Source organism: Panthera leo, chromosome C1 (assembly GCF_018350215.1).
Source record: "Panthera leo isolate Ple1 chromosome C1, P.leo_Ple1_pat1.1, whole genome shotgun sequence".
Lineage (NCBI taxonomy): Eukaryota > Metazoa > Chordata > Mammalia > Carnivora > Felidae > Panthera > Panthera leo.
In genome coordinates this window covers 192,426,210-192,441,124 of record NC_056686.1, presented here as the reverse complement: position 1 = coordinate 192,441,124, position 14,915 = coordinate 192,426,210, and the positions used below count along the sequence as shown (strand labels likewise).

The following is a 14,915-nucleotide window of genomic DNA, read 5'->3' as shown; positions in this document are numbered from 1 at the left end:
AACATAGAAATCCCCTCACGCACTACCCCCAGGCCCCTTTTGTGTTGTTCTTGCCAACGCAGCAGCCCTCCTGCTATATATACCGGCTGCCACTCTTGTCCCCATCACACTGGATGCTGATCATCGCTGCCGACAACCATGGGGAAGGTGAGCCACCTGAGCGAGGTGCCATGCCATGTCTGTTGAGCGCCTGCTGTGTTCGGGGCACTTCCCCCGCTGACTTCTGGCTGTCCCCTTGTTTTCCACCGCAGATCACCTTCTACGAGGACCGGGGCTTCCAGGGCCGCTGCTATGAGTGCAGCAGCGACTGCCCCAACCTGCAGCCCTATTTCAGCCGCTGCAACTCCATCCGCGTGGACAGCGGCTGCTGGATGCTCTACGAGCGCCCCAACTACCAGGGCCACCAGTACTTCCTGCGGCGCGGGGACTACCCGGACTACCAGCAGTGGATGGGCCTCAGCGACTCGGTCCGCTCCTGCCGGGCCATCCCTTACGTGAGTCTTGGTTCAACCAGACTGATGCGAAAGCATCACTGATCTGTCGTCGTAAATTCCTGTTTGTAAAAAAGTCAGTTTGTTTCAACCCAGGACTAGTGTTCACAGTAAGGATAGCAATACCTGGCTCTCAAGCCTTGAAAAGAAAATTGTGAGTAGGCTTATGAATCACTGGAACCTGTCTCTCTTTTTTTTCTTACTTAAGGACAAGACTTAAAAAAAAAAAAAAAGGACAAGATTGTTTTAGGGCACAAGAAATCACAACAACATAGCGCTAAAGTTAAATTTGGTGGCTTTTAGATGATCCCTAAATTCGAAATAAACATCACCTTGCTCAGAATAGCTAAAAGCCTGTTCTAGATCATTGCCTTTTATTAATAGAAACACTTAATAGACTCTGGGAGAACAATATCAGTGTAATGTGTGCTGACTGTATTAGTGACTGTTTTCTATGCAGCCTCTATGGCATAAGGGTCTAGAAACTAGAACGATATGTCTCAGCTTCCTCCGTGCCTCCCAGGAGTCATTATCACCTAGTTTCTCTCCAGGGTCATTAATTGAGATTTCATGGGCATGGCCCTCCTCAGAGCACTGCTCATGTTTGTTAAACATGTTGAGTTTGTGTTTCTGATTGCCGATGATACCAAATTATGTGGTATGACAAGCAGATTCAAGAAGTGAAACCAAAAGTAGGCTAGAGAAATTTGCAGATGCAAAAAGACATATAAATATAAGAGGAACTGCTTTGAAGCAAGAACTTCAAATGGCTCAGGTGGCTTGGTAAAATGTCAAGACATGTCAGAGTAAATACAAACTGTTGTACATTCTGAGTGAAAAGCGACTTAGAAACAAGCTTGTTTAGGACTCAGTTATATGCAGCCATAATGGAAAAGAGTTCACATCCTCTCTGCAGACTCACTAACTACAGTTGGGCCCGATGGTTTCCTACAAAGGACTTTTGTGACCTTTATTTCAATGTTTGTTTCTTCCACAAGACAGTCCACTGGTTTCTTCCACAATAAGTCCACAGTCTTATTTTAATATTCGTCCTGACTTGTTAGGAATTTCCAACAATGTGAGGAAAGGACACATACTCGGCAGGATGGTTTGAAAACCATGCTTCATGAAGGTACAGGCTGACTGAGCCACTTTTACGGAGATCAGGGAGGCACACAACTGATTTTTCTTCTTTTGTTTATTGTCACAACAGACCAGCTCTCACAGGATAAGGCTGTACGAGAGAGATGACTACGGAGGCCTTGTGTCCGAGCTCACTGAGGACTGCTCCTGTATCCACGATCGCTTCCGGCTCAATGAGCTCCACTCCCTCCACGTGCTGGAGGGCTGCTGGGTCCTCTACGAGTTGCCCAACTACCGGGGGCGGCAGTACCTGCTGAGGCCGGGGGACTACAGGCGCTACCATGACTGGGGGGCCATGGATGCCAGAGTGGGCTCTCTGAGACGGGTCATCGATTTGTACTAGGCTGTGTGTTTCTTGTTGTGATCCACGTCAAAATGCAATAAAGATACAAATTGTGTTCCTGGCACTAAGTGACTCTTGTTCATATTTAAACAATAATTGAGTTCTAAGGAATGGTGACCCCTGGCAACTTACCTGACGCTGAAGATCAGGTGTTTTGAGTGTTTACGGACTTCCTCTCCGTCAGGCAACGGTATTTGTGAAGGCCCCACTCGCGTCTTGGGAAGCAGGGAGAAGCACTATGTCTGCTTCTGCAACCCACGATCTGCAAAAGAGAGGAAGGGCAGATAGAACGAAAAACTATTAGACTATCGAAAAAAGAAAACAGAATGAGTTGTGGCTGGGACACCAAAGACAAGAGATTGCTGGAAAGCTTAGGGCAGCTGAAGTCCCAGATAAGACGAGTCAAGAAAAGCTGAGTGAAGACGGGTTTTTACGCAGAATTCCCAAGGTAGAGAAAGTCAAGCATGCTTGATGCGTTCAACTGGTAGGAAAAGTGTGTACGCTGAGTTAAAGGGCCTGAGTCATTCCTGCTTCTGCTAATTATTCGTAAAGTGACCAACTCAGATGAGTTTTTTTAGGGACTCTCCCAGTTTCAGCAACGAAAGTCCTACATCGTGGGAAGCCCCTCAGTCTCAGGTAAACCGTGATGGTTGGTTACCCTACTTAACTGGCTTATCTCTTTGATCAAGTCACTTCTTATCCTCTCTGTGCCTGAATTACCTTATTGAAGACTACAAGTGGATAAGAAATTCCTGCTTCACTAAATCCCAGTACACTTATGATGAAAAGATAAGGAAAGATTGTGAACACACTTTGTTCTTTTTAAATTATTATACAATAATTATTATATTATTATTCTACATTACAAATGCAGAAAATTCAGGCACCCTCAGTGTCCCCTCATTTTCAACAGTGCGATATGGTCATCTTTGTTTTGGATTCCAATATGAATTTTTATCAGGACTCAATTACCAAAGACTCAATCATGCAGAATGAAGTATTAATATTTACTTCCTGCGTACCTCTGGAGTTTCTTTCCACTTAAAGCTGCTCTCCCAGAATGCCAATTCTCTTTCCAAATTTATATAAGCAAAAATAGTGCCCTGTCCCAGTTAACTTCTTTGTCAAAATTGAGAAGCTGATTTTAAAATTCATATGGAAATGCAAGGGACTTAGAGAAGCCAAAAGAATCTTGAGAAAGAAGAGCGAAGTAGGAGTATTTCTCGATTTCAGAACTTACTACACAAAAACAGTAATCAAGACAGTGAGGTACTCGCATTGGGTAGACATAGAGGAGAATGAAATAGACTCGAGAGTCCAGAAATTAACCCATGTGTCAAGAGTCTTTTGGAGTGCCTGGGTAGCTCAGTCAGTTGTACATCTGACTTCAGCTCAGGTCACAATCTGCACTGACAGCTCAGAGCCTGGACCCTGCTTCAGCTTCTGTGTCTCCCTCTCTCTCTCTCTCTCTCTCTGCCCCTCCCCTCTTTGTGCATGTGCACTCTCTCTCTTGTTCTCTCTCTCTCAAAAATAAATAAATAAGCATTAAAAACAAACGAACAAGAAAAGCAAGGCAGTGAGGTCCTGGGTACCTGTGTGTCTATATGGGTAGACATATAGATGAATAAAATAGACTCGAGAGTCCAGGAACTAACCCATGTGTCAACTGATTTTTGACAAGCATGCTAAGATGATTCAATGGGGAAAGAGTAGCTTTTCAATAAATGGTGCTGAAACTACTGGACAATGACGTGAAAAAGAATGAAGTTAACCCCCTATTTCACACCATATATAAAAATTAACTCAAAAAAAAAAAAAATCAAAGACTTCAGTGTAAAAACTCAAGCTGTAAAACTTAGAAGAAAACACAAACATATATCTTTTTAATCTTTTATTAGGCAATGATTTCTTAAATGTGACACCAAAAGCATAAACCACAACAACAAAATCAATTGGACTTAATTATAATTAAAACCTTTTACACATCAAAGGACACTATCAAGAAAGTGAAAAGACAGCTTATGGAATGGGAAAAAATATTTACGACTATATACCTGAGTACATGTATCCAGAGTCTAGAATATATATATATATATATATATATATATATATATACAGAAAACTTGAATATATATCTTTCTGAAGAAGATATACAAATGGCTAATAAACAAATGGAAAGATGTGCAACGTTATTAGTCATTAGGGAAATTCAAATCAAAACCACAAGGGGATACCACTTAATACCCATTAGGATAGTTATAATAATTTTAGGGAAAAAACCCAGAAAATCACAAATATTTGTAAGGACATAGAGAGATTGGCATGCTTATAAGTTGCTGGTGCAAGCGTAAAATGGTTCAGCTGCTATGGAAAACAATTTGGCAGTTCCTCAAATAGTTAAACATAGAGTTATCATATGACTCAGCAATTCCACTTCTAGATATATATTCAAAAGAGTTGAAAGGAGTGTTCAAACAAGCATTGTTCATAGCAGCACTATTCACAATAGCCAAAAGGTGAAAACAACCCAAATGCCTATCAATGGATGATTGGATAAATAAAATGTCATATATACATATTACGGAATACTATTTGGCCACAGAAAGGAATGAAATACTGATACCTGCTATAACATGAATGAACCTTGAAAACATTATGCAAAGTGAAAGAAGCCACTCATATAAGAATATGTATTATAGGATTCCATTTATATGAAATTCCCAGATTAGGCAAATCTACAGAGACCATAAGTAGATTAGTGGTTGCTTAGGGCTGGGTGGGGGATGGGTGGATAGGGAATGAAACTAAAGAGTACAGGATTTCTCATTGTGGTGATGTGCATATTCTAAGACTGACTGTGACAATGATTGCACATTATCTATGAGTATACTAAAATCACTAAACCTTAGGGGCCCCTGGGTGGCTCAGTTGGTTAAGCATCTGACTCTTGATTTCAGCTCAGGTCATGATCTCATGGTCATAAGATCGAGCCCCGAGAAGGACCCCACGCTGACCATGCAGACTGCTTAAGATTCTCTCTCTCTCTCTCTCTCTCTCTCTCTCTCTCTCTCTCCCCTTTTGCCCCTCCCCTGCTCTCTCTCAAAAAAAAAAAAAAAAAAACCCAAAAAGCAAAAAATTGTTTAATCATATACTCTGAATGGGTGAACTGTATGGTATGCGAATAATATCTCAATAAAAATGTTTTAAAAAATAATGCTTTGGGGCACCTGGCTGGCTCAGTTGATAGAACATGCAGCTCTTGATCTTGGGGTTTTGAGTTTGAGCCCCATGTTGGGTATAGAGATGACCTGAAAACAAACAAACAAAAAAAAAATCAAATAAATAAATAAATAAATAAATAAATAAATAAATAAATCTTTAAAAAGATAATGCTCTGCATAAAACCTTAAGTAATGAAGATTCTTTTAAAATAAGATTCCTTCTTGTTGAAGGAACTTGTGGGATAAATTATAAATATACACATATTATCAAAATGTTATGGCTTTTATCAATACCAAATATGCAGAAGATTTGAGGTTTTCTTGCTGGCCTAGCTAAATCATTGTGTTGTCCTATAGTTGGGTGACTAATGACATATGAGCTTTGTTGTTTTTTGGGGTCTTTTTCATATGAGTTCTCTTTTAACAAAAAATGAAAAGCCAAGTGACCTGTGTCACTGAAAATAACTTTGTTAATTTAGGATTTGGTTTTGTTTTAATCTGGTGAATTTATAGGCTTAGAAAATAGCATTTCATCTCACAAAGCTCAGTCTGCCATGAGTTTCCTTCTTTGTAAAATGAAGAGTATGGACAAGATGAGCTCTGTATTTCCTTCCAGATCTGATACTTTAAGACTCTTTTGGGTTTCAAAGTGGGGTATCTCAGTGGTTACCAAAGTGGGGTAACTCAGTGGTTACCAATGCAGACTCTGAGGTCCATGGACTTGGATTCTGGCTTGACCACCTAATGGCTGGGTGACCTTAAGCAACTTGCTTACCCTCCCTGAGCCTCAGTTTTCCCGCTTGCATAATCTTATGAGGAATATATGAGCTACCTCATGTACAGAAACTAGCCTATGGCAGGAGCTCAGTTACTAGTAGCCATGACTCTATCAGTTGTGTCTAACTGTGCTACATACATGGACTTGATAAGGAAAAGGGGTCGGAAGAAATGAGCTGTTCTCTAGAAAATTCTTTTAAGTCAAGGAAATGTGAACATCTTCAATGTCCCTTTGACAGTCACCCAATACTACTGTCTTAGAAGTCTACACCCAAATAAATAAATAGGGGATTTCAGAGCTTTTTATGGTCAGTTAATGCTGATTTCTTCAGCCTGGCAGCAATCAGTCATTGAAGAGTCCACTAGAATTTACCAGAACTGTTAAAGACAAAGATTTCAGGGTTTGTAGGGACACAGCAGGCCAGTTGGAGGCTGGACCTTTGCAAATTACAAAAAAAAAAAAAAAAAGTGTGACATTGAGAAATGTGTAATTTAGGGAAGAGATACCTAGAAGTGTATAATTTAGAAGTGTATACCTAGAAAGGTAATACCTAAAACAAACCATTATTACATGGAGAGGCAATTAGTTTAGGCCTTGGAGGCTGACAGACTTGAGTTCAATCCCCAGTTCCTCCACTTACTAGCTACATCTACCTTTTTGGATTTGTTTCTCTATGGTGATCAGTACTGTTATTAGACTTAGTCAGAGATCTTGGCTTGAACTGGGTGCTTCAGAGAGCCTTACTCTAGACTCCCAGCTATAATCGTTCCCACAGGACAGAAATCTGTTGGATCCTGGAGACAAGCCTACACTTCTTCTAGACCACACACCTTTTACCTGGAGCTCCAGAATTCCCTCTATTTAGACCCTTGTTTCCAAGACTTAAAGGAGAGTCTTTGCCTGGCCTATCCTCCCAAGGCCACTGGGAGTCAAAAGGCGGCTGTTTATGGGAAGTGGAGGGGGCAAGGAGCATGCGGATAGAGTGTGTATACGTGAGGGAGTGAGAAGCTGGAGGGGGCTCGATTTATGCTCTTGCCCCAGACCTCACAAACATTTGGGAGTTTCCATAATAACTGTGCTGTGTTGGCTACATGATGTACTTTGTACCAGATTCCTGGTACAATGTCTGGAACATACTAGACACTCTTTATACAGTAGGCTATTCATTAATACCTATTATTAATAGGTAGGCTATTTATTAATACCTATTATTATTCCATCACCCCGAGCCAAGTGAGTGCTGTAAAATTTGCTGCAGTTTCAATCCTAACCACGTAAGTGAAGGTAGACATGGCTTCCTTCAGCAGAGTGTCATGTCAACGATGTGCTGACGAACTCGAGAGATTTCTCTTGGGAGTGGTTACCAGTGAGTCAGGAGAGAAGTCTGCAAATGCTTCAGGAAAAGCCAGCGTGTAAACTGAAACGTTTGTGTGGGGAGAGAGGCAAAGGGTAATGAACTATTTTCACTGAGGCTCCTAACAGGCCTCAGGCAACTATAATGGCTCCTAAATGAATGATTTTGTTTTTACAAGAAGCCAGGCTTGGGGCGCCGGGGTGGCTCAGTCAGTTAAGCGTCCAACTTCAGCTCAGGTCATGATCTCCCAGTTTGTGAGTTCGAGCCCTGCATCGTGCTCTGTGCTGATAGTCCAGAGCCTGGAGCCTGCTCCAAATCCTGTGTTTTCCTCTCTCTCTCTGCCCCTCCCCAACTCATGCTCTGTTTTCCTCTCAAAAATAAACATTAAAAAAAAATTTTTTTTTAAAGAAGAAGCCAGGCTTATAGTAGATACTTTCAGATATTTTGATATACAAGTTTATTTAACCATTGAGTTCCTAAAGGACCTTAAACAGCTTTCTAATTTTTTTCCTGATGTAAATGAGACCAGTTCTTCCAAAAGAGAGTTTTACAGTTACTTTTAAAGAAAAATAAAATGCTTGTACATAACTTGAGAGATAAACTCAGTATTCAAATATTTCTGATAAAAGCCTCATTGGCCTCAGTGCCCTAACCTCTGACATATTTTAGCCTGGGCTGCTGGCTGATAATACAAAGAGACATTACAAAGCATGCCTTGCAGCCCCCGGGACCCCAAGTCTCATTCCATTGATCCATCCATCTTTTAAAGTACAAGGAGGTAGCTAAGAATCTTCTTTATCATTTTCCTTCACAAAAATGTTGCTTATCACTTTTTCCTTCATTTCCGTTCTCTTTCTCAGGCCACCTCTCTTGTCTCTCACGCTTAGACACTAAAGGTAAGTTCTGAGACCTTCACAGCATACCCCGGTGGTGCTTAAAACCTCCCCACCCCAACGGCAGGCCTCGCTGCCCTATGCACACACCAGCCTGCCTGGTTTCTGGGCCATTTTTACCTCCCTTCAAGTCCTCCCAGGTCAACAAAGGCGGACAGAAGAGGAAGCATCAGAACCAGAGCGGTAGCTGAGTGAGTGGGAGAAACTGGCTTCCGTGTCTCTGAGCGTCCACACGGGTGACCTCACACGGGAGAACTATCGTTTTCCAAAATAGAATTAGAATCATTATTTTTTCATGTTCTTCGTGCTTCCAGGGCTCTATTTATCCACCCACCTAACTGATAAATCATCATGGGGGATAAAGGAGTGTGACATGCCCTTATTCTTGAGCTCATGACCTTGCTGAAGACAAGGAAAAGAAGGAATTCGACGAGAAAGGCAAGGCTAAGTTGGGTGGTGACGAAGTGCATGTAGGTGCTCGGAGAAGGGACAGCCAAGTAACAGCTGGCCTGAAGAGGGGGTGTCCTAGGAAGACGGGCCTAGGCTGCCTTGAAGACTGGGTGAGCTTTGATAAGCCTCTGGGAAGGGAAGGCGTTCCAGTATCGAGGGATGATTCCTTCCCTGGGCCCGGATCCTCACAGACATCTTGAGTTCAAAAGGCAGAATGGGAACAGGTTCTCTCCAATAAGCCCTCCTGCACGGTCAAGATTGAAAACACACGCCCCCACAGTTTTTCAGCTGGATTGTGTTTATTCCTACTATTTCTCTACTTAAACGTGAAAGAGTGTAATCAAACAATGAGAGCAGGGACACTTCTTCTGATCTGTGCTTTACGTATCAACTTCCCTTTCCCGCACCACCTCAAAGACCTACAAGGCACTTTAACAGAAAGGACACACAGCTATTAGGTAAGGAAGAATGAAAGACAAACACATTTAAAAAGACTGCATTGGTAATATAGAAATGAGGAAAAGGGCAAAATGCTACTGTTGGCCAAATCAGGCCTAACTCACCAGTGGGTCTGAAATGCACCCACACACGCACACAAGCACACATACCCTGAGTCTCTGCTATGGCTGATGACGACCCTGGCTTCTGTATTCTCAGTCCATCAACCACAGTGGGCTGGGTGTAGAACGGGGGTTTGTCAACGACCTCACGGCAACGTGTTCTTGGGGGGATTTCCCCTACTGCACATTCCATCACAAGTTACCTCTTCTGAGGGCAGCAATGACCAGTCTAACCTGCAGACCTGTTTATCTACAGCAACAGGGTGCGTGCAGGTGGACAGCAAGAGCTGGACGCTCCGTGCCGGGGCGTCTGACACCCAGCAGTGGATGGACTTCAAGGAATCTCTCTGCTCTGACCACACAGCCCTTGCCTATGTTATTCCTTTTCTCGGTGCCTTGCTTCAAGACCACCTCCAAATGGTAGTCGTCATTTGACTGTGAAATCAAAGTTACCAAACAGAAGACCTTTGCTAAATTAGATCAAGTGTTCCAATATATGCAATTATCCACGGATCGCATTTAGTCTGTATACAATAAGCAGAAGTGTAGACACCATGACATCGAAGCCCGGAAGCAGAAACTTATTTCTTTATTTATAACATTTTTTAATGTTTTTATTTTACTTTTGAGAGAGAGAGAGAGAGAGAGAGAGAGAGAGTAGGGGAGGGGCAGAGAGAGAGAGCAAGACACAGAATCCGAAGCAGGCTCCAGGCTCTGAGCTCTATTAACGTTATCATCTTTAGCATTTATTAAAATGTGAATGATATATTTTTTTTTTACCACTGGTATTGCTTTACAATGTTCCATGTACTTTCAAATCTATTATCTTATTTGATTTTCATCACCATTCCTATTTTATAAATGGGGAAACGGAGACTACACAAACAGCCACAGAAACTGCAGAAGTGCGTGCAGATGGAGGTGTGTAGGCATTGGTCCCTGAATGCATTCTCCATAAACGGTGTCTATTCAACAATTTCATGGTGTTTGTAAGCACTGGGAAGAAAAACAGCTTTAGAGGAAGCAGTGTGGATGCAAGGCACGGGATAGGCAGGGTAGGTGGTCACAGTTAGTGTCACTTGTGAGGGTGTAGGTCCTGACAGCACCACTCACCCCGTACCCGCCCCCAGTCCAGGTCCCTGATGCTCGAACATTGGAAGCTGACCATTGGAACCGACAGGGCGACCATACGACTGACAGGGCCTGAGTGTAGGCCTCTGCCGCAAGGCCTTAGAGGGTAAACCTATTACATGTCAACATAAATAACACGTTTTTATGAGTAATAACTGTATTTTCCAAAACAAAAACATTTAGTGAAAGGATTGGCATTATTAGACATTTTTACAAATCTCTTCAAGTCATATAGCCTCTGGACATAAACTCCACTGGGTGAAAAAAGGTCAATAACATCTTGATATTGTTGGGAAAACTGTTTTGACCTTCTGAACTTCCTGAAAGTGTCCCAGGGGCCTCAGGGGTCCCATACCACACTGTGAGATCCATACGGTCCAAAGGCTGCCATCTGGCTTGGGTGCCATCCACATCTCAAAAGTCTGAGGAAGTAGGTCATTGGTATTTTGAGAGCTTCTACATTACTCCTTACAGTAGCTCAAACCACCCTTACCAAGTGAGCAAGCGTCCGTGATGGGGGAGAGAGAAGAAACATCTTAAGACGTTGAAGGAGGGCAAGGATACCAAGATTAGGACATTGAAGGAGGGCAGGAATACAATGCCAAAGAACAGCAGTACTCCGGGCAGCCACCGGCAGAAGGAAGGATTTAGGCTCTCGGGGAGTCCTCAGCAAGTGAAGGAAAGTCATAACTATCTGCTTTCTCTCAGGTCAAAGCCAGGTATTGAGGGCCCACTATGTGCCAACCCTCTGCTCTAGGGCCCGGGGCACAAAGAAACAAGAGAGAATTCCCAGCCCCCAAGAACCTATGAATTTCCAGTCAAGTATCGATTTTACTCCAGATAGACCCCAAAATACAAACAATGATGACCACAGAGTCTTGAACCCGAACTAAGCTTTGTGCTTTTTAAAGCACTTTCACAGATTGCTTCACTTGGTTTCCTCTTCCTTAAGATTCCTCATTATTTAAATTCTGCTTTTTAATACGTTTTAAAAAAATACACCAGTCCCCGAGCAGAATACATTACTTAGTTTAATTACCTTTGAGGAGTCAATGAAGCAGATTAGGCGACAAAATAAAAGCACGGGGGATAGAATTTCGCTCATCCTTTTGCTCAACTAAAAGAGTAAAGACTCTTTTCATTTTGGTGGCAACAACAGCTTTAGTGAATGAGAACAACCCGAACCTACCAGAAAGAATGAGAGAACCATTCAGCTAACCCCAATGACCAGGGGGAGGGGGAGCGGGGAGCTTGCAAATCCCCTTACTCACCGAAATGGGCCCCTTTTGTGTGATTTCCTGCGGAGGCAGCAGTCAGGGCTGCTATATATACAGCGGCACTCCCCCTCGGCCCACACAGCACCCAGCGAACACCTCCTGACCACTCTCTCCAAAATGGGAAAGGTAAGTGCTGGGTCCCTGATGCCGGGGGGTTTGCCCTGGCGCAGCATCCTCAGCGGGGGCACATGGCCTCACGCTCCCGCACCTTCCATTTTGCAGATCACCTTCTACGAGGACCGGGGCTTCCAGGGCCGCTGCTACGAGTGCAGCAGCGACTGCCCCAACCTGCAGCCCTATTTCAGCCGCTGCAACTCCATCCGCGTGGACAGCGGCTGCTGGATGCTCTACGAGCGCCCCAACTACCAGGGCCACCAGTACTTCCTGCGGCGCGGGGACTACCCGGACTACCAGCAGTGGATGGGCCTCAACGACGTGGTCCGCTCCTGCCGCCTCATCCCCCAGGTGAGTGTGGCTCTGTCTTTGTCTCTGGTCGCTTTGGAAGTGAAAGCCATGAACGAATACCATTCTTCAACCAAATCATTCCAACTGCACAGCAGAAGGTGGGAGTGAGGCTACCGCATGTGGTCTGTTCTAAAAGGCTGTCTCAGATGGGAAGTCGGTCTTCACGAACCCTATGGTGTGTGCTTTTTTACTCACATGGTCCCAGATTTTTATATTTTAAATGGAATAAAAAATTAAAAGGCCAAAGTCTAATTAGGAAAAAGCAGGACAAATAGAAAACAAGTTGCCATCTGTGTAAGATATAACCTCTTTTTTTTTAATGTTTATTTTTGAGAGAGAGAGAGAGAGAGAGAGAGAGAGAGAGAGAGAATGAGTGGGGGAGGGGCAGAGAGAGAGGGAGACACAGAATCCAAAGCACGCTCTAGGCTCTGAGCTGTCAGCACAGAACCCGACATGGGGCTTGAACCCATGACTGTGAGATCATGACCTGAGCCAAAGTTGGATGCCTAACCGACTGAGCCACCCAGGCGCCCCAAGATACAACTTAATGTCATCATTCTGAACTGTATCAACTCAGAAATAATATATCAAAACTCAGATAGATACAATCTGGGTCGGCTTAATTTTTTTTAAGTTCATTTATTTATTTTGAGAGAGAGAGAGAGAGAGAGAGATTGAACACAAGCGGGGGAAGAACAGAGAGAGAGGGAGAGAGAGAGAGAATCAATCCCAAACAGGCTCCGCATGTCAACACAGAGCCCGATGTAGGGCTCAAACCCACAAACCATGAGATCATGGCCTGAGCTGAAATCAAGAGCCTGATGCTTAACCCAATGAGCCACCCAGGGGCTCCGGGTCTGCTTACCTGATAAATATATGTTTGCTTGCTTTGGCTCACTTTCCTATTTAATTATCTTCCTGCCCTCTATTTTTTATTCTGATACCAAGGTCACTACCTATTAGTTTACTTAGAGGTATAAATTAAAGGAAAGGCCAAATCCAAAATCAAAGTTTGAATTCAATATTTCTTAGAGAGTGATTTCACAGTTCTTAGAGGAATGTGCTGGAGTGTGGGAGGCACGGGTATAGTGTCATCCAAACAGAGCTTAATGGAGATGGTTCTTGTTGCTGAGGGAAATAAAGATGGGAAGGGAAGAGACCAGAAAGGAAGTTTAAACACCAGATAAGTTGATATTGAACACAGAGATAAAGAAAATGTGTCATTTTATTTTTTACAAGAGATTAATAATCCTGTGTTCCATAATGTACATAAAATAGCTAAATGTTGATTCCTCTTTAACAAAAGTAATGTATCGAATGGGACTTTTCTTTCCAATGACTTACACTTTTCACCTTTGAGAAGGACCTTCTCTAACAACAAGCACTAACATGATCAATTTTATTTTGGACAAATCTTGTTGCTAAGGACAGAGATGTGGATGGCAGTGAAGGGTAGCTGAGTTCTGTTCCTCATATTACCCATAAATCACTAGATGCCTCGGTAGGTGATGGGGTAGGGGGCAGGCAAGGCTCTTTAACACTGCAACGTGATTGTTCTGGAAGCAAACCTGGACTCCAACAAGTTCTGGGTAGGTGTGGCCAGGGAGGTGCAGGAGCTAGAACACTTTCATTTCTCTCCACTTGTGTTCATTTACTTTTTCTTTTCTGCCACCCCAGCACACCGGCACTTTCAGAATGAGGATCTACGAGCGAGAGGACTTCAGGGGACAAATGTCAGAGGTCACAGATGATTGTCTCTCTCTTCAGGACCGCTTCCATCTCAATGAAATCCACTCTGTCAATGTGCTGGATGGCTGCTGGGTCCTTTATGAGATGCCCAGCTACAGGGGAAGGCAGTACCTGCTGAGGCCCGGGGAGTATAGGAGATACCTTGACTGGGGGGCCATGAATGCCAAAGTTGGTTCTTTCAGACGAGTAATGGATTTTTACTAAAGTACTTACATTCTCCGCTCTTCTCTTTTAGAATCCAATAAAATATTTAGCTTGTGTTTCTCGCACTATGGAGTCCTGCTTTTCTTTTTAATCTGTTAAGACTTCCTAAGCAATAATGGCACTTCACCAAACATAATGACAGATGTTTTCATGATGGGAAACTGTAAGAGGAGTAAAGGATATCATCACCAGCCTTCTTTTAAAGACTAGCCCATGTAGGCTCAAGGTTCGATTCGACTCGGCAAAAGCCATTTATGCTTAGTCTTAGAAGGATAATTTTGCAGCTACAATGATAAATAAATAGCTATTGTAACACCCCAAGTTGTCCTTCTAGGTTATCCCCGCCATCTTTTATATATAGTCCAAGCCTTAGCTGATGAGGGAAGTTGTTCTCAGCATCTAGACCCTTACTTTAGCTTCAAAAACAAACGAACAAACCGGCCACCCTCACCTGTTACGTGCCTTATCCTTCTAACAGCAGCCAGTTCCATGTTCAGTACTTGATTCCTCCATGAGGTTTTCAGTCCAAACAGAATTCACTGTCTCTTTGCTGTATATGCTTTATAGAAGAATTTCAGGTTTTCTACCAAAACCACATACACATGGGGGAACTCAGCCCCGTATCATTTTAATAGGAAGTAAAGAATTATGACTATACATGGAAAATGATACTAAATGGAAAACAAGGAATTGAAACTTCCTGGAGAAGTTTGTTTGATGGCATGTGTGTTTCCTTTTGGTATGTTTATTTTCCAGGGGTGAGGTTCAAGCCCAAGTTGCATGTTGTTATCTACTGCACCATGTTGGCCGTAGATAAAGCCAGATTTGAATCCAGCAGCCAAGACAGAGAGGGGAA

The 14,915-nt window shown here is 43.0% G+C and overlaps 2 protein-coding genes across 3 annotated transcripts; both read left to right on the top strand.

Annotated features, from left to right (window-relative positions):
* Positions 1 to 138: 138 nt before the first annotated feature.
* On the top strand, positions 139 to 1,977 carry LOC122228183 (gamma-crystallin A). The gene is made up of 3 exons (XM_042953123.1): positions 139 to 147; positions 252 to 494; positions 1,705 to 1,977. Exons 1-3 carry the CDS (start codon positions 139 to 141, stop codon positions 1,975 to 1,977), a joined length of 525 nt encoding a protein of 174 aa, XP_042809057.1.
* A 9,781-nt stretch (positions 1,978 to 11,758) lies between these two features.
* LOC122228182 (gamma-crystallin B) lies at positions 11,759 to 14,059 on the top strand. Of its 2 annotated transcripts, none has more exons than XM_042953120.1 (3): positions 11,759 to 11,767; positions 11,864 to 12,106; positions 13,784 to 14,059. In XM_042953120.1, the coding sequence occupies exons 1-3, from the start codon at positions 11,759 to 11,761 to the stop codon at positions 14,057 to 14,059; spliced, it is 528 nt and encodes a 175-aa protein (XP_042809054.1). The 2 variants fall into 2 exon arrangements, with proteins under 2 accessions (XP_042809054.1, XP_042809055.1); XM_042953121.1 differs by having other exon boundaries at positions 11,864 to 12,112.
* The last annotated feature ends 856 nt before the right edge of the window (positions 14,060 to 14,915 follow it).